This window comes from Coturnix japonica, chromosome 8, assembly GCF_054131305.1.
Source record: "Coturnix japonica strain WE chromosome 8, WE-NBRP24, whole genome shotgun sequence".
Classification (NCBI taxonomy): Eukaryota; Metazoa; Chordata; class Aves; order Galliformes; family Phasianidae; genus Coturnix; species Coturnix japonica.
In genome coordinates this window covers 22,365,605-22,385,627 of record NC_140670.1, presented here as the reverse complement: position 1 = coordinate 22,385,627, position 20,023 = coordinate 22,365,605, and the positions used below count along the sequence as shown (strand labels likewise).

Here is a 20,023-nt window from a genome sequence, read left to right as displayed (position 1 = left end):
TCAGGGCACAGAAGGAAGGAACAGAAAGGGCCAGTCAAGCTCGTGTGTCTCTCACAGGACACCGCAGGAAAACGAAGAACCCCCCCTTTCCAGATGATCACACTTCAACTCCTGTTCACCTGGCATCGACTCCACTTCTACTAACATCCCTGAACCACTGATCAGTACATTTCCATTTGCCAAGTTCTGAACACAAGACAGTACCCTCTTCTTAAAATCTGGCTACCTGTAGATGTGAAACAATTGATTTAGCATTCCAGTATTTCTATCCTATTTCCTACTTTCAATACTGAATTAACTTTGACAGAAGTTGAGGTCACAAGGAGTCTAGAGGAATCTCCCCCCCCAGGCTCCCCAGCTTTTTTCCTACCTTGACAAACTGAATGTCTGTGAGTGCTTTCACTGAGTAGTCTGGAACGTACACTTGCAGGAAAGATGCATTCAGCTGGTTGTTGCTGCTCCCTAACGTTGGTGTCACCGCGTCGATGCGATCACCTCGGTTTAAAGAGTCTGAGTGATTCAAGCCGCAGGGTCGAGGTGGAGACTTGTTTTCAGCTGGGAAACAGGCAAGAGCAACAGGCTTCTTACATCAAGGAGAAAATACTTCAAGTCACCAGTTTCAAAGGGCCACAAGAAATTGCAGTGTGAAACAGATCACCAAATAGTTGGCCTACTCATAACTGACATGCAGCTAAATAAAACAGTCCAGAACAAGAGCACATTTTGAAACCAGAGCTGGTGGTGGATGTCAATGAGTATGATTCAAACAAACCTGGTTCTGTCTGTGCTACAATAGACGTGCCCTGCCCACACCTGCTCACAGCGCTTCCACTGATGAGTGGTGGCCATCAGAGAAAGGCAGCTTCCCTCAGCTTCCTTACAGGAGCTCTTTGTAGTCCAACCACACTTGACAGATCTTTTTTCTTAACCATGTATAGTTGTAATTCCATATCAAACTTTTCATACACACTGCAGGCTTTCACTTGAAAATCCCCCAGCAATCCCTTAGGAGTATGACTGATCACAGGCATTTTGCATCCTCAGCTTCCACCCATGTCCACCCAGAGGACATGCAGAAATACATCCTAAAGGAGTTCTCAAGCCCTTCTGCAGATGGGTTTCTCCACACATGCACGTGGGGACTGGTGAGTTACTGCAGCTAAATGTTACCCCTTCAGCCCAAGCACTAACTGTCACCACCTGCACCACTCCCCGTGTGGTCCCCATTCTCAGCTGAAAGGTTACTTTTTAATCACCTTAAGATACAAAGCCCTTTCAGCACATCAGCAACAGTATCACATGTGTTTTGCAGTTTTAAAGATTCCTTTACCTACAAAATGGTCTTAAAAATAAACATCTCTCCCTGGCAAATAGATGCAGCTTGCTCTATGTCTCTACATTCAACCTTATGGTAACTCCAAGGATGGGCACAGAGGGAAGCGCTCAGAGCCCCACATGGTTTCCCTCCACACCCACCCTCCATCTCCAAAGCCACAGCAAGCTGTGCCCAGGTGTCTCATGGTGTGTTACTGATAGAAAGGAGGAAGGACAGGCAGCTCCATGACAAAGCACATACAGGAAAAGGACAAAAAGACAGAACAAAGAAGTGAGACTACTTAAAATCTGAGGGTAAGGACATTGCTTTTGGAATCATGTACAAGATGAGAAGGGAGAGGTTACTAAAGAAGGGGGGGTACAGGAAGAGCGGGTGGCAGAAGGCACAGCACACAGGTCTGTGGTTGCTCAGCAGTGCCCAGCCAACACCTGCATAGATCCTTCCTACCCAGGTTCTCCTCACCTTTAAGTACTGAAGGTGCCAAGAGCACAAACCTCAAGGCACACATCAATGCAAGCACACTGTGGATCTCATAACATGGGGTTCAATGAGAGGAACTTTCTTAGAAGGACCCACCAAAAGGTGTTGGGTTCAATGGAACAGGAACCACACTGTCACAGTGAGCAGACTCACCACACCGGCTCCTTTCTAAAGAGATTCTTCCCATTTTCCATTATTAATCTGATTTTTTATTATTGTTATTTGGAGGGGGAAAAAAATGAGGAAAATAAGCTTGGCATTTTTATTGGAAACAACTTGTATGTGCAAGGTGTTTGCTTACTTATAGAACAGAAACAGGAAAAATATATGGAAAAGGAAGGAAGACCTGGCAAAATTAAAGAACTAAGCTAAAGAAAAAAAAAAAGATATGCCTCTGAGCTTAAGAGAAAGCCATCAGGTGCTTTAATTAAAGAAAGATTATATTTCTCCCTGCTTCTTTCAAGCTTAGCAGCAGGAAACCTTAAAAGAGCAGGAAAAAATCCCCTGCAGGGCAATGAGCAATAGTTTATTCCATAGTTCATTGGGAGTGTGCTTTAATTTAGGGACTGACGGCGAGAGACATTTTCAAAGCTGAAAAAAGAAGAGAAAATACAGGGAGCAGAGAGTGGAAATCTATGAAATGCCTGACACGTACTGATGGTTACGTGTTTCACTCCAATATCCCCATCACATCATTACATTCAATATCGTTAAATGTATCTATCAATTTACATCCAGGAAACACCATTTCATCAGCCCAAACTCTTGTAGGATTCTGCTGCTCCTACACACTTTCCTGATGGGTTTCCATCTTTCTCAGCTACTCTGAATGCAGTATCTGCAAAGTTCGGTTCTTTCCCAATTCCCAAGTTTTCAACCACATCTCAGAGCTCATTTTGACCCAACAATTTATTCTCTCCTCGGTCTCTGCTCTCCAAAGGGATTTCAGTGTCAATCAATTTGGTCATTCATCAAGGAAAGGTCTTAAGCAAAATGGGAACCAAAAACCCCGCAGGAGCTCCCACAGCCTTCCTGCACATTCCATTGCAAATCCACCCACTCAGTACATTATCACAGCATTAATCTCAGTGAAAGAAAATTCAAAGTTTTTGAGCACTTGAAATGGTTTCAAACCATAGAATTTACCCATAAGAGAATGTAGGAATTCTTTCATGTAAGTTCTCCTCTTAATGCAGTGCAGCAGCACACATCCCCCTTTGCCAAATGCATTTTCTTCAGGAAATTTTTCAGTTCTTAAACCTCATCTTGGGGGAGAAAATCTTCTTTTAAAACTTCTCATCCTAATCTCCCACCAGTTCACATACAAGAAATCTGAACACATTAACAAATACATTTTTTTAAACATGGTTTTAGTTCTTCCCATTTGGACGACTCCATCACGTCGCTACCAGTTGTCACAAACACAAGTTCAGGATACCTACCTGTGAGGCATAATTCTGTGCTGGACTTCTCCCTAACGAGCAAAGGGGTCAGATAAAATACAGACTGCAGCTGACTTGTTATGGTATCAGGGCAGTCACAAGAATGGTGAAAATAGAAGCATGCGGATTTACCTGGAGAACCTGCTGCTAACAACTCTGTTCTGCTGACAACAAAGGTACGAGACAGGGACAAGGGAACTAGAAGAGGGAGAGAAAAAGGATGAGATCACGACCAGAAGGGTGGCAGCTATCCACACTCGACAGGGGAGGGAGCCAGTTCACATACTGAAGAACTAAAACCAGAAGTGCAAATCAACTGTGGAAAAGTAAAGGGTTAAAAACCAAACTGAAACAAATCAAAGAAGACAACTGAACAATTTTAGGAATGAACCAAACAACGAGACTGTGGAATTACAGTGAAATGATTTTCACTTGCTAATTTGAATGGTCATCCAGCATAGAATCCATCAGAGTATGCTCACTATTCAAATGGTTCAAAAGGAACAGTGGTGCCCACCCTGGTAGGCAGAGTCAGAAGAAGCCAGAAAGCTTTCATGGGTGCAGTTCCTTATGAGAATAGAATAAAAATAAATCCAAAAGACACTTTGCAGTTCAAGTTTTCAGTAAAATGTCAAGCAAGGCTGTGATTCTCCAAGCTCATCCCTACCAGAATGGGTATGGTACTGATAATTACACCTCCAGTTATTCATTAAGGAAAGTTACACTGTTCTGTTGTTAAAATTCCTGTTATTGGCTTCATATTCCAGATGGAGAGAGCAGCTATGTGACATCCCACCAGGAGACAGGGAAGAACAGGACCTTTCCCTGGTTTGTAAGGCCTTTCACACATACTCAAAGCAATAAGAATTACTTTTATTTTTATGAGCTCAACCTAACAGAAATCTCACAGTGTTGCAACTCCTCTAAGACCTGGGGAAAAAGCCAGCAAAAAAGGAGGGTTTGCTACTGGCACAAGCAGCTGAAGGTAAACAAATCCAAGGGTGGTCAAGTGTAATGTAAAATCGTGTATGTGCTTGAGTTTGACACAACAAATCCGAGAGGGATTCCAGGGCAGAGGCGAGAAAGGGGAGATCGTTTGATCTCACAGGAATTGGGGTAACTGGTGAGATTGTGGAATTAGCAACATGGGAAAAACAGAAACATGAGAACATTCAAACTGAGCAATGCTGGCCAAACAGAGACGCCATTAATCACTTCCAGGCGTAGGTGTGATAGGACAGAAGTGCTCATGCCTAATTCAGCTCTGTGTCTGGCCCACAGTGCAAAAGCTAAGCTTCAACACTGAACAAACAGCAAGGGTATGACACAGCTGTACACATTACATGCAATTCATTATGAACACTGCTGTCACTGCACAGATAAAATCCTCTCAATGTCTGCACATTTCAAATTTGTCAAGCCTCAAAAGGTATAAGCAAGATTGATTAAAGTGCATATACTTAAGAACGACTCCTTCCTGAGCTCCTAACAAGAAAGGAGTCAGTGCAAGACTCATACAGTGGCAACACAGAGCTCAAACATCCACAGGAGCTGCTGATGGTTGTACAGTTTAATGTGGCAATACGCATAACTTACAAAATAAATTTCATTCCAAAGCCATCCACTAGTGTACATCTACATACATAAGCATTCGTGTAGAGTTCCCATTAACTTATTACTAAAACAAACTGCCTCCCAAGTGAACAACAACCTGTGGTGCCTCTATGCAAGTGGTGATATTGGCATGAGAAACCCTCCTTGAAGAGATCAACTGAGCATGTGGCCACTGCCAGCACTAACACCCAGCTCTTCTACCAGGGCTGAGATGCCAACCCAACTCTTAGATCTTCATCATCTAAAAGCAGATGCTGCTGGCACTGAAACGCACATGCAGACACCCCAGTGAGTGCGGTGGACAGCAGGGCATCACCCATTGGAGCAAGGGAGCAAACTCCTGGTTGACTGTAAGGCAAACCCCTGACCCGTGTCTGTGAGATGCTGGGCTGTGCAGCTAATATTTATGTGCTGGAGACTTGCTCACATCTCAGCCTCTTCCTTTGCTGATCTCTCAGCTATATCTCTGCATAAGCTGACAGGCACAACCTTTATATTCCTTGTTCCACTGCCCTCATTTCCCTCAGAATGGCTTTAGAAACAATGAATAGTAAAGCAAACCATATCCAAACTAGCAGGTTGTTTGTACATTAGACCACTAGATGTCCCTGTGCTACTAATTATCTATTCTCTATAATTCAACGTTGCGCCACAATGAAAAGAACCACAAAGCTCTCCTCCCGTGCCCAGTACCTCCTTTGCTAAGGCCAACGTGTGCATCCTGCAGGAGCCACCAGCCACTGCTGGCTGCTTGTTTGGATGTCAGAGCCAGCACTGCCACCAGGCTGCTGTGTCAGGCAGGGGGTTCTACTTTCAGTATAGTGTTGCTTCCATCAGCCCACAGGATGGCATGGGGGGATGCCCTGCATGCTCCCCTCACAAACACACACCAGCAGACAGACTTGTGCACAAGTGTATTCCAGAAGCAGAAGGTAAGAGGACATACCTGGTGATGCTGTGAGGGCCATCACCCCATAGTAGGAAAAAGCACCAGCTTCAAACTTCATCCCCTCCTTCCCAGCCTCCACTTCCACCTTCCCCTGTTAAGGAAAAGGACAGAGAGCTGCAATTAAAAGGGACCATAGGTCCTGAGGCACAAGACCAGACTTCAGCCCTAGTAGCCAGTCCTTCTTGACTGTGCTAAGTAGTGTCATGGTCCCTGCAGTCTGTAATGATGCCTGAAAAGGGACAGACCCTGGGGGAAAGAACACACTTGTCCTGGGCAATTCTGGCCCTTGGGTCCCTGTGCCTGTAAGTCCCTGCAGGGAGAGTAGGGTCACAGCGATGGTACTACTGACATGATCCAAGGGCAGACAGACTGCCTGTCCTCAGCCAGTATCACAAGAGGTTTGTATGCACCCAGTCATCTGGGGTCTTGAGAAGCCATTTGAGGGCACGGCTCACATTCACATCAAGTCCTTTCTAACATGAATATGGGAAATGGAGATGGAAGACAACATCTCAGATGGAATTTGTTTTCCCAGATGAGATTCCCACAGAATAAAGGCCTTTATTCCTGATGCAGCAATCCTGGGGCTGTTTTGATTTTGTTGGTTTCTGGCACTTTTACATATTCCAGCACCCTGAAATTAAGACTCTGCAAAAAGAGAAGGATCTTGTTTAGAAAAACCCTCAGAGCTTCCCAGGCTCCACACCACCCTACCACACAATGTACCCATTTCTGATGTGGTCTGTACCAAACATTTAACAACAGATACTGATATCATACAAACAACTCTAGAAGAGAAACTACCATATCAAATGTAGCAGTAAATATCCCAGTTATTTTGATATATAAATAGCAATAAATAACTCACTTCTTAGTGGGATCTGGTTTTCCCCTCCATCCTTACTGGTACTGTACTGAGAATTACAGGACCTAACTGCAGAAAGAAGCCATCTCAGGCAGCTTTCAAGCTGAGCTACATAAAGGCTGAGACTTTAGGCAGACAACATAATTACTTGCAATGCAATGGAAAGGGCAGACAGACTGCCCACGCTACATGTACCAAGTGAACTGACCATCAGATGGACACAATCAGGTTAAAACAAGTCCAAAAGGTAGCTTTTACTTCTACGTGCTTACTGTTCGAAAAGCAATTAATATTAATTAAACATGTGTTTAATTTCACAGCACTGTATCAGGGCAGAAAAACATGGGAAAGAAATCAGGCTGTGTGACCCCATGTCAAGTCAGTTTTTCTAACCATTCCAAACCAGAAAAAAATGGCATCTACCTCGTGGAAAGAGGATGCTTAGCTCACAAACCCACTTTCCTGCTATCAAAACCAATCACTTCATGTAGTCCCTTTTAAAATCAATTTCACTCCACAATACCAATATTTAGATACATGTTGGTCACCCAGGCAAAGACTGGTTATAAACAGGGCTCTCACTCTGTTCATAATTGGTAGTTCCCTACCAACCAAGGCCAGGTCTTTAAAATAAATATGCAAACAGGCTTTGATATTCACATACAGTCAGCCTGGTGTTAGCACCCAAAGAACAACAAGGTTGTAACTAGCACTAAGAGCAGAGCTTCAGTTCCAGCGCTGCTGTCAGCACACACAGCACTTCCCAGTGGTGGCCACAAGAAGGCTGCACATGCTTGGCATTGCCACAGCAGCTGAAGAGCCAGTGAGGATTCTCCATGTATGCTATGAGATGTGCTCTGCTGCTGAAGCGTACACACCTCTGGTTTGTGGGTTTGCACTGCTTAATGCTCCAATGGGAATTCTGAAAGAACACAATGACAAAAGCAAACCAATACAGAAGAGCTTCCCAGGAGCTAAGAGAAAAACTGCTGCAAAGAGGTGACTTTCCATCTGCAACAGTAACTCCAGAGATTAAACTAGCAAACAATGCAAAAAACATGCATTTGCTTCTGTTCCGGTATCATTCACTGTGAAGGTACTCTCAATCTCTCCAGGTGAGAGAAGATGCTCCAGAGCAGATGATTTAAATAACAGAAGCAGAGTATTGATCCACTGATCCTTGCAGAACCAAGACTTAATGTTTTTGTAATATGTCCCTACTGCATGACTCCCTTTTCCAAAAGCATTACAGACTTAGCACAGTGTTTTTACTAAATACTTATTGATTGAAGAATAGCTCAGAAAGAACTATTTGTTCTTTTGTATCGTACACGTCCTCCAGTTACAGTTTTGCAGCATTACCTCATTCCAGAAGCCAGACAGTGCTCCTGCATATTTCAGGTTGCAACAAATCAGCACATAAGAACCAGCAGTTAAAAAAACACTTTAAGAAAAAGCAACAAATTCTTTTTTAAGAGAACTATCTTGAATCAACATCATCATATTCCAGTGCTTTCTTTGATACAGATCACTGATGATGTTTAACACCCTCACCATTTTGCTGTTGTTAGAAGCAATGGTTTCAAGCCCTCTGCCACAGTTTCAGTTGCAGTGCTCTTGTCTGTATAACCAAAACTCATTTCAGTTACCCTCAAAGACAACATAAGCACCGTTGCAGCAACATGTCTCTTATTTAAAAGACTGTTACTGCTTGAACAGTGCTAGATGGGAGTTAAGCTTCTGTATCAAGGGACCCTGGGAGATGATCAGCACTGGAAGTGACCCTATAGTGAACAAACGGAAATCAGTCCTTCCCCACCTCCCTCAGGGCTGCAACCTAAACCCACCCAAAGGCAACGATCTCAGTGCAGAGTGAGAGCTCAGGTGCCCAAGGTAGCACAGAGCTACGGCAGGAGGCTGTACCTACAGCAGATGGTGCAGTGGCCCCACAGAAACCTGCATTTATCACAGCACCAAAGGCTTTGGACTTCAAAACTGCACAGAAGAAATGCCTTCTTCCCAAACTGTCAAACTCCCCATGGCACCTTTTGCAAATGGAAAAATCCACTGGGGAAAGCATCCTGGCCAAGCTCCTACTGACACAAGGCTTTTCATACCCTGTTCTACAAGCAGTGCCAACTGCACACCAGGGTTCTTCCGCATTGTAACACCTAAAGCACAAATAACTTTCAGCAGATATCACAGCAGGTTTAACTGGGGCTAAAAGCAACTGAATGAGCTCTTTGAAGTGTGGCAAGATCATGAAGGAGACAAGCATTTTCCATGAGCAAAGCTCCAGTCCCACACTTGAAAGACAACAAACTTCAACAAGTGGAAGAGATATCAAGAGTGATATGTCAGGAGATGCACAATATTGCACATATCAAGTACATAATCGCGTGTCTGACCTGTAAAATGAGAACAAAGTAGTCGACAGGCTTGTTTCGCTGGTAGAGGTAGTGTTCTGGGGCTTTCTTGTTCTTCTCGTCGAATTTCAGCTCCTGGATGACGTTGGGATGTTTTAGCAGCCTGAGAAGGATCTTCTCTGACATCTGGGATGGACCAAAGGCTTCTACTTCTATAACACAAGATACAAGTAGGCATTACACTTCATACGCCTGGCAAGAAGTTAGCAGTACTCATTAATAAGCATTTGCCCATAAATGACACACAGATGCAGGGAGATCCATTATGGAATTGCACGCTTCCTGTCTCTTAAGACTGTTAAATTTGTAAGGGGAAAAGAACAAGAACACCCCAATGAAGTATTTATAAAACAAACGACAACCACCAAAAGCATGTCTTCATCTGAAAGAAAAAAGACACAGGAAGGCAGTCTTGCCCATGTGAGAGTGCAGTCACAGTTGAACAGGTTCACTGGAGAGTTGTAAATGGAAGAGCTCTACAGTTGGGGTACACAGAACCTTTGGATGTAATTTTTCCTTCCTCCGAATGTACTGAAGTTACTGTATTTATTGCATTAAAAAAAATAAAAGTTAGAAAAAAAAAATCACTGTTTGGGGCCTTGAAAGTTACTCTAGATAGATACTCTGCATAATCTGAAGACATGATTTGAGCTGCCGTGGATCACACGGGAAGTTACTCAAAGTGATGCACAGTGCAAGTCAGTTCAAACCATGTGGGATTAATACCTGACACAACAGAAAAGGTTCCCTACCCACTAGCTTTTCAATCATCAGTATTGCCAACAACAGCTGCAAGAAATGAAAACGCTCATCCTTGTGTGAGAGTTAGACCAGGGACGTCGAGATTCACACATGCAAACTGATAAGCATTCCTAATGCCTCATTTCAGAACAGGACCATTAATGACCCAGCACCTCTCACCTGCTAGAGACACTATTCTCAGACTAGAGCAGATAACCCAAAATTGTAGCTTTCATCTCATTCCGCAGTGCCACTTCGAAGCACTGGCAGTTCGAAGCTACACAGTTAGCTCTTTTATCCACAAAACAAGCAGAGACACAGCACTACAAGACTATGTCTGTTGAGCAGGTGCTTAGGGAACTCCACTGAGTCTTGTACAACTAAGTGAACAATGCTCTGCTTGCTGATAAATCCACATCTTCCTGTAGCAATGTTTCCTCTCACCAAGGAGATGCTCACGTGCACGTGAGCCGCAGAAATCCGAGCCTTTTAAGGACTGACGGCCCCTCAGCTGAGATGCAATAACTGATCACACACACATTTAAGCTGCAGAGGCAGAACAAAGCATGAAGGTGGACTGAGAGCATCTAGGCACGCAGCTACTGTATCTTAGAGGAGGGGAAGCATTAATTTCCAGCTTGAGCTGGCCAACCGGAGAGAGAACTTTATCACTTTCAGTCCACGAATATAGAAGTGAAAGATGCATGTCTGAATGACCTGCATATTGAGAAGTCGTTATATGCCAAAGAGAGACAACATGAGCAATAGGAAGGTCTGCTTTCCACAGGCTCTCACGTTAACAGGTCCCATCCCTGAGGTGAAGGGACCAACTTTACGATGAAAGGCAATGTCAGCATTCAAGCCCCGGGCCTCTCTTCCAGACTGCCCACACAAGGGCTAAAGCATCAAGGTGATGTGAGACGGGGACAACTGTCCTCTGAAGCCATCAACGGAGGTCACGCAAGCCAGCAAGAAATCCACTTTTAAATGTACAGTTGAACCTCTTGCACAGCCTGCACTAAGTGTGTTGAGAGTTTTTCACTTCAAGTCACAAATCTCATGGAACAGGCTTATGCCGTCCTGCAAAAAGTCCAGCATCTCTTTCTGGATGAAGTGCCAGAGTGCAATTACAGTCAGCTGGCCAGCGGTATCGAGTCCTCTGCAGTTTGTTCCCTGAGCTCTTCCTAATGGGGTGAGCTTGCTAGTCGTTAATCTGACGGACTCTACACGTGCAGTGCGGCACTTGGCATTCATCCTTACCTTTCAGACCAATTTAAAGTTACTGGTCCACCCCTGGTAAATGTCTCAGAGGGTTCATGCCGACACTGAACACAGGAGAGGAGAGAATTTAAAAAGAAAAACACAACAGTGGCATTATTTGTCACCCCACAGTCCAGCCTCCCTTCCCAACTGCACTGTCCCACCCGCCTCACCGGCCTTTGCTGACCAACTGCCTCCGAGGCTCTGGCACGTTTGTGAAACAAGATAATCCACACTTGCCTGTTGCCAGGAAGCGGTGCATTGCCAGGAGGAGCTGCGGTGATATTTTAACCTTCATCTCGCTGTCTGTCTGCTTGAAGGCAGAGAAGTCCTGCTTCCTGTCTCGATGAGCTACTTTCTTTTTCGTCTTGTTATCAGCTGGGGAACGGAGGGTGGGAGAAGAAAGGAAGGAAGCGATTTCTGTTAGAATGGGGTCCAACATGAACTGTGCTGGATGGAGCCAGCAGGGACAGCCATCCAGAGCAACTGAGCAGACAGACCCATCTGCGGTACACACGCAGAGCCCTGCTTGCTTATACACCTTAAAAACTAGAAATAATCGTGACCTGAGCCACAGGCTCAGACCCCAGAACCCACAGACTTTGTTATCTCAATAGAAGAGAAGTGACTGCTTGCAAGCATCTAACTGCAGAGCAGTTCTGCATATTGTTCATACAGTGTGTTCACTTCTAGGCAGGCAGGAGGAGTCCAGCTCAGTGTTAATAACAACAGAAAATTGTTCAGAAAGAATATGTGCCAACTATCTTCTTTTACTCACATGCAGTAGCTTCCTGTAAGGATGCTGCTCCTACAGCCTACACTGCTATGGTACAGAATGTTAGCAAGTCCACAAAGCTAGGGGCCAACAGTGTAAGAGCACCACTGTCTAGGGGGTTGTAACAGCCTGGGTATGCCTAAAGATCAGATTCCAGCTGCAAAAAGCTCCATTTTCCTGCCATAGCACACTGGTTTACACACTACCAATATCTGCAGGTCTAGCCAGGCAAATCGCCATTGTGCAAAGTATGTTGCTACCATTTCACTGGATGTCGATGAAAATACTTCCTAGGGCAAACAATTTTTTGCTCTGTAGCTCTGCAGTTCACAGAGCAGATGTGGCACAGAGTTTACAAGCACATATATTTAACATACCTGTTCTGACAATTCTTTGGAAATAGGAATATTAAGGTAAGATGTGGTCTTCCCCTCAGGTTCTGAGCAACCTGATTGAGCTGTAGATGTCCCTGTTCACTGCAGGGCAGGTGGACAAGATGATCTTTAAACGTCCCTTCCAACTCAAATGACTATAATTCTATGAAGTGCTGATCATTTGTAGAAGAGTCCTTGATTTCATATGGGGCCAACCCTCTCTCATCTGTATGAATGCAAAACAGCAGCATTCTAGTCACACTAAGGGGATGATTAAACTCATCTCCTGCTAGAGCTAAATAAGTCATGACACCGGTCAAACATGGGTCACAATGGTGAACTCTGTGCCTCTCAGGAGATGCTGCGCTCTGCACTGAGACCTGCTGGCCTTTGAGAAGGCTGAAAAATGCTCTTTTACCACGGTCGGTGCAAAGCACACATATTCCTGTGGTGCATCAAATGCTCCATACACAGCTATTCACTGTGACACTGGCTGAGACGTTTTCAGAGCCCACCTGTATCACAACAGAAACCTCTTCTCTCCACCCCATCATCATTCCCAGTACAGCTGTACACTCAGAAGCACTCAATCCAAGCAGTTGGAGATCAAAGATATTTCACACTTTCTCTTGCTCCCGCCATTTCTGCAAACTTAAAGGTACAGCAGATGGAGCAGCATGAAGAAGTAGCATGCATCCACCGGGAGCACAACCTGTGAGAAATTCAGCTGTGGAGCTTCAGCAGTGACAGCAGCTTTCAACAAGATCCACAAGGTTGTGATTGCTTCTACCATAACACAGTCAAAACACATTTTCATGTAAGCAGCAGAAAGGCACAGCTCCAGAACACAAAGGCATTAAATTTCTAGTTTCCATCAAAACACAACAGAACATGTTGAAAGCTTCAGAACAAAGGCATAAAAAACTGCCAAAATTCATCATAAGGTCTACTTATAAGTAAACATATAGGACAGAGCAAATCAGTTCAAAGGCCTCAAGTTCTGAGAAGCTGGCTTGGTCTAATAATGAACAGCAGCAGAGAGCATGAATATAACAGGGAGTTATTGGCACTGACACAGCAAAAATCAAGCCATCTTAATATATTATGGGCAACAAGCTTCATTACTAGCATGTTTCCAACACTACACCAATGAGAATTTGTTACAGCCTACCAACACACTAAAATTGTTTGCCTCAGTCTTCACTGGCAGTTTAGCTTCCCATGTCTCTCACACCCCCAAACCTCCAGGTGGGGTTCAGGAGATTGAAATCCCTCCCAGTGTACAAGCAGAACAAATCCCAGACCACCTCTTGAGGGTGAATGTGTACAAGCCTATAGGGCTGGACAACATGCATCTCGGGGCCTGAAGAAACTGGTTGATGTGGCTGCCAAACCACACTCCATCATATCTGAAAAGTTGTAGCTGTCAGGTAAAGTCCCTTGTGAATGGAAAATGGGTAACATCACACTGACTTTTAGGAAAGGGAGAAAAAAACACCTTGAGAGGAGTCCAGCAGAGAAGGACTTGGGGGTCCTGGTAGATGAAAAGCTGGAGGAGAGGCAGCAGTGTGCACTTACAGCCCAGAAGGCCAACAGTAACCTGGGCTGCACCAGCAGAGGGGTCTCCTGCAACATAAGCCATTCAGTGATTCTATGATAATGAAACCAGAAGGTGATCTCAATTGTATGTGGTAGGAGCTACCCCTCAGATTCTCCTGTAGCTTCTCAGGCTTCCTAGAGGATAAGTTTCTCTCCTATTCTGAAATCAGGAATTTTCTATACAAAACCTTCCCATGAAGGATGGTTTCAAATGAATTCATATTTCATGTTCAGCTCTATCTTGTTAATCTAGGAAGTCTTTAGGAAGTCTTCATAGAGTAAAATTAACTATTGATTTCCTTGCCCTCTAACATGCTATTAATGGTCTAAACTCCTTTTTTTTTTTCCTTGAAAAACAACACAACATGATCTATACAGTTTCTCTTAACAAACAAGAAAAAAAACAAACAAACCCCAGTATTTTGGATTATTACATAAAGTCTGAATTCACCTTGTAAAAGCATTATGTTGTAACTGATGAACCCAGCAATTCACTTGTGAAAGTATGAAAAAGATCAGTACTAACTGGAGCTCTGTGACTTCCATAGTAATCAGAATGTTCAATACAACACAAAACACAGCCGTGATTTACAGGAATCTTTGGGCACATAAATACTGCTAAAATACTGAGCAGCCATGGAAAGTAGCTCAGGCAACAGAAATGTACTAGGAAAAGTACAAGTCTGTCTATCCCACAGTGCAAAGTGCTGATTTGCCTTTTGGGCTGGAGGGCAGATAGGAAAATGCTTGTATTGGCCTGAAAAAGATGCTGCAGAAACATCCAGATCCTTTTCATGAGAAAAGGAAAAAAAAAAGAAAAAAAAAAAAAGAAAGAAAAAAAAAAGGGCAGTTGAACGGCATAAACTATATTTAAAATGACCATTTCTATTATTTCTATTACAATAGAGCCTACAGACATCCTTGTGCTACCCATGAATACATAGTAAAAAATAGCATCTGCCAGCAAGCGATCAAAGTACAGATAAGACAGATGAAGAATGACAGAGCGGATGTCCAATATGCACAGGCTAGATTGTGCAGATGGAAACAGAAGTAAAGACACTTTGATAACTGGCCAAAAAACAGAGAAACTCTAAACTGAGAAAGAAGTCCAGATCTTTCAAGTCTCAGATAATGCTAAACCTGAACCATCATCTGGCATAACATAAACCAGCACTAAGGAAAGAAAGAGCTGCACTGAGTGATAACAAGAGGAGTTCTTTAGGACTTGCAGGTTTGCAGCCCTGAGGAAGCCTTCCCACTCTCAGGCTCTCTCTGACTGAGTGACAGAGATGGACCCCAAAGAGAATCCATTCCCTGAGGCATGGATATCCACCTGCCTGCCTTCTTTATAAAGTATGGTGGGGACACAGACCACAGGCTTAGGAGAAAACATGGGAGGTCACAAGCATTAGAATAAAGAGGTTTGAACTAGGCAACTATGGTGGAGAACAGCTAACAGGAGAGATGGGGACACTGCAAATCTAGATCTTTGAGATGGAAGGATGAAATAAAGAAAGCTGTCCTGTTTCTGAATTCATGCAGCTTAAAGAGGTGAGGTGCCCTTGTTGTGAACATAAAAATCATTTTGACCACCTGAGGGATTTGCAGATCATCTGACCATCAGCACCTTAGCTGTAAGGCACAGCTGCTGCTAGATGGTGTCTTCTCTCTTGTCTATTAAAAAGAAAAGGTGCAAATATTTCTACTCACTGTATAGATCTGTTTCATCCAGAATCTCCGACTTGATGATCTCTTCAATCACATCTTCTAAAGTGACAATTCCCAGGACTTCATAAAAAGGATCCCCTTCTCCTTCATTGTTTACTCTTTGTACTATAGCCAGGTGAGACTTGCCTGCAAGGGAACAGATCAGTAGTTTAGTTTACACATTTCAGAATTCCTAAAAGATCAGAAATTACAGCAAAATTACAGACAGGTATAAAGAGAAAGACAGAAAAGTTGGTGTCACACCCCATTAATAAGATCCAAAATTTTTGAGATGCACAAAGTCATAATCTGATGTCCCTGTAAGAAACACAGTCCTGGACTGCATAGATCCACCTAACACACTAAAGGATAGTCAAGACATCAGGAGTCTCTTCCTAATTTCTTCTCCCAGAGACACTGTCACCTTATATTATTCTGCGGATGGTTGTTTCTCTTCTCATGTCCTGCACTGACTGAGAAAGGACATAAAATCATAGAACAGTCTGGGTTGGAAGGGACCTTTAAGATGTAGTTTCCAACCCTCCCTGCTGTAGGCAGGGACATCCCTCATCGGACCAGGTTGCTCAAAGTCCCACCCAGCCTGGCCTTCAATACCTCCCGAGGTGTGGCGTTCAGAACCATTCTGGGCAACCTATTTCAGCATTTAACCACCATCACAGTAAAGAATTTCTTCCTGATACCTAGTCTATACCTACCCTCTTCCAGTTTAAAGCCATTTCCCCTTGTCCTGTCCAGGTCAGGCTGGAGCCTTCTTTTGTAGGGAGCTCCTACAATGGTTCCAAAGTGGCCAAACCACAAAAGGACATGGGAAGGGGCAGAGCTGGGGAGAGGAGCTCAGCCAAATCCACAAGTTCTCTTCCATCTCCCTTCTCTCAAATACAATTTATTTAGTCAGGCTCTATGCAGAAAGGGGCTTATTTATGAATTAATTAATCAAAATGCGCAAAGCAACGGGGTCTGATTAACAAAGAGAAACGTTAAGATGAGATATACTAGTGCCTCTAAAGATTCCTAAGCTGTGCATCACCCACAGTGTATCTGATGAATCCTAAGGACCTTTCTGCCACAGGAATGACAGAAGTACTCCAACCCTCTGAACTGCTCCCACACCCTTCCAGCTCCCCTAGCCGCCACTGAGCGTCACCCTTTGTAAAGGTGCACAAACAGGCAATGCTGATCTCTGCATTCAGAAGCTGCTCCAAATGCCAGCAGCATTCTGAGCACAAATACAGGTCTTACTGTGCCTTGTGAGCTGTTGGGAGGTAAGCAACAATCTCGAGTTCTTTGCTAGTCTCAAAAATGATGCTTATCTCCATCCATGGAAGATAACCAAAATAGTTCAACTCCGCTTAGACCCCTTTATAGGCAACAATGTCTGCGTGTTTTAAGATTCAGATTATTAGACTAACAAGCATTCAAACTATTCCAACCCAGACTTACTCATGCCTAAAGAATGAAAATATCCTGAGCAAATTAGACGAGGGAGGAAAACTTATCAACTACTGATATAAACATTGCATCAGGTCAAGTCAATTCACTTTGGTAAGTTTTTCACATCTGCTTTCCCAGGGACCCAACATAAGCAGTTAAAAACAAATTCTTGGTGAATGCTGTCTGTCGAAAGTTAAATTCTTTTGCTATTCCCAGCTTGTGATCATTTAAAAGGAATTTTCCAAAGCAAGGTCTAATATTAGACTCAAAATGAAGTTTCCATTCCACTTAGGCGATATTCTCACCAAAGTAACTACTGCATAATCTGATTGTCTTGGAGCTACTCGTTTAGATGCAGATGGACATACTTTAAATACCAACTCCACAGCACTGCTGAGTCTTATCTTGAAGAGACCTTATTCTACAGTGAATTAACAGAAGGATGACTTGTGATTTTAAGTATGTTTGTATTGTACTGAAAGCCTTTCACTACGCCAGATTTTATTTCTTTGTATTCCTTGTAAGACTTCCAGCTCTTTTTACTGCTCAATGAACAGCGTTAAAAAAAAAACAACTTCATAGAAAGATGGAAGATCTACATGTTATTACCATTCCTCTTCTGCTGTAATATACTACTCCTTTAAGATTTAAGTCCTTAAGCCTGTCACAGACCAGAGCAGCTCGTTCACACCTGCCCATTTAGATGCTGGTTCCCAGTATCACCATTCTCCTCCATCAATTAGCAATAAGACTGCTCAAATCCATTTGAGTGGGTAAAATAAAATAAACCTCCTTCAAGCAACACAACAGTGCTATTAATGCAGTGCTCAGCCTTATCCAGTTTGATGCTCATCTTCTTTCCCTCTTGACTTTCAAGTTTTCATGTTCACAACTATCATGAATTCATCACATAGCCGGGACCAGGTGAATTTAAACCAACCTAATTTGTTCTCAAAGTCTACTCTTTTCCTTCAGTGCTCCTGTGGTCACTCAAGGAAAAAGATCAGATCTGAACATTGTATTTCTTGATTCTCTGTATGTTAATTTTGATCCAGGTCCAGAGATTTGCCAGAAATCATCAGACAGTGGAACATGCATTGGTTACAGAGATGCGAAGAAGACACAATCCCAGACTGGCTGCCTTCTGAGTGTCAGCCTGAGTTCTGGTTGTTGTAAAGGAGACTGCCAAACACCCCCCAAGCATGGAAGCAATCAAGGCAGTAAAGGAGAAAGGAAAAATCAAAGGAGTGCAAAGAGTCCTTAATACATCATAAAAAGAAGCACAACACAGCATGCAACCAATTTTAAAGGTGGTCTGTAAGTACGATAATGACTCCTCTGAGCATAATAAACAGAAATTGGCTACAGCTTTATTTAAAAACGTTATTAGGCCATTGGTACGTGCCATACCTTACTATTCAATTGAGAAAGAGAAGATTCAGCTGCATTTTCCATTGTTAATTACATGTGATACATATCCAAGTAGGAGCTGAGCAAAGAACAGGTTCAGGTAAGGAAACCTGGATTGTCTGTATTTATTAATAGGCCTTTAATAACAGAACACATATTAAACAGAAAGAGGGCAAAGAGGGAGTGTTTGCTTTCTGCCTCAGCTTCCCTAGCTATAGCAGTGGCAGGTTACATCAGCAAGAGCCTGCAGAGCTTACACATGTGCACAGCGCTGGATACAAACTGGGACAAGTGCAAATCAGTGTTACTTTACCAAGGAGTTTATTAAAAGCAAATGCATTCTCACCCAACTGCTCAGAATCTTGCCTCTCAGCTTGGATTTTGCTTTGTGCCACTGCTTCAGATTAATTTATTAAGCTAATCAAGGAGCATGAAGATGCTTAGTGGAATCCACATGGGTCAGTGAACCTTGAATGAGCTCAAGTGAGTCCATGTGACTGGTTGCACAGAACACCGTGGGAAGAAATGCTTGAAATAATGATTCTCTTGGTCAGCACCTTGACCACTCCTTGAAAGAAACGGGGAAAAAAAGGAGAGGAAAAAAAAAGATCCTTTGATCCTGAGGCACTTCTAGGTTTAGAGCAAAGGCTTTAAGAATACTGTCAAGCAGCCCAAACTAGAGATGCAAATGTTCCATCACGACCAACACCTGCCCCAGACGGTGTGTTTTCCTGAATCTCCTTTCTGCAGCACAGCTCAAGGGCATCACATCTCTTTTCTATTAGTGAAATTTGCATTCATGCTGTTTGCTTTTGCACATCGATTGTTTTCAGCAGGGGAATGGGGCTGCTGCTTTCCCCCCATGTCCTCTTTTACCTACTGCCGTCTGCCCATTCAACACACCACCATTCACAGAACCCTGAGAAAACCACAACTCCTGCACAAACGTAATCTAGATTCAGAATAGGCTTTTTACATCCAGCTCCTTTCAGCAACAACACACACATACTTAAATATACATTTGGGAAGGGAATCCAATAACTAAAACTCACTTAATGCAGCCGCACAAAGCTCAAGGAACAAGTGGAAGTATTAGTGGTACCATGGGGAATACAGTGATTCTTTGCCTTTAAATGAGAGCGCTCACAGCCTCGCACAAACATTAACTAGAAACCGCAGCAGCCTTGACAGGAAAATTAAAAAGTCGCACTTTAAATAGATTTTTTGGTGTGTTAAAACACTGAACGCCCATTTTAGTGGGAGGACACAAATAAGGGAAACATTACATAGAGATGCAGAATGACTTCCTGACAGTGAATTGTATTCATAAGGAATACTTTCCCAAGGGAAATGGCAGGAGCTCAGTTACTTGCAACTCTGAAAACTGGACAAGTCTCCTAGAAAGGTCTCAGTAGCTCTCTGCTGCCTTGTGGCAGATGGAAGAGAACAGATGAGCTAACATTTTCCATCTCCAGCAGCCTATCACCCTTCCATGCACTCCAGCTTTGCTGCCTCTGCTACCCTTCAGTTTGTACTGGTCAGACATTGGTGAGAAGCATAACACCAAAATTAATGTACTTTGCAGGTTGT

The 20,023-nt window shown here is 43.4% G+C and overlaps 1 protein-coding gene across 6 annotated transcripts in view; it reads right to left on the bottom strand.

The window, feature by feature from the left end:
* The window catches only part of CNNM2 (cyclin and CBS domain divalent metal cation transport mediator 2), a 92,956-nt gene that overhangs the window by 6,454 nt on the left and 66,479 nt on the right, over positions 1–20,023 (bottom strand). The window contains exons 2-7 of one of the 6 annotated variants that reach the window (XM_015866919.3): positions 15,575–15,718; positions 11,354–11,491; positions 9,095–9,264; positions 5,819–5,912; positions 3,391–3,456; positions 371–555 (exon numbers count right to left, since the gene is read on the bottom strand). In XM_015866919.3, the coding sequence (XP_015722405.2) occupies positions 371–555; positions 3,391–3,456; positions 5,819–5,912; positions 9,095–9,264; positions 11,354–11,491; positions 15,575–15,718 (797 nt within the window). Of the gene's footprint in view, positions 1–370; positions 556–3,091; positions 3,291–3,390; positions 3,457–5,818; positions 5,913–9,094; positions 9,265–11,113; positions 11,179–11,353; positions 11,492–15,574; positions 15,719–20,023 lie in introns of those variants that run through there. The other 5 variants (XM_032445543.2, XM_015866920.3, XM_015866921.3 and 2 more) reach the window with 5 other exon arrangements.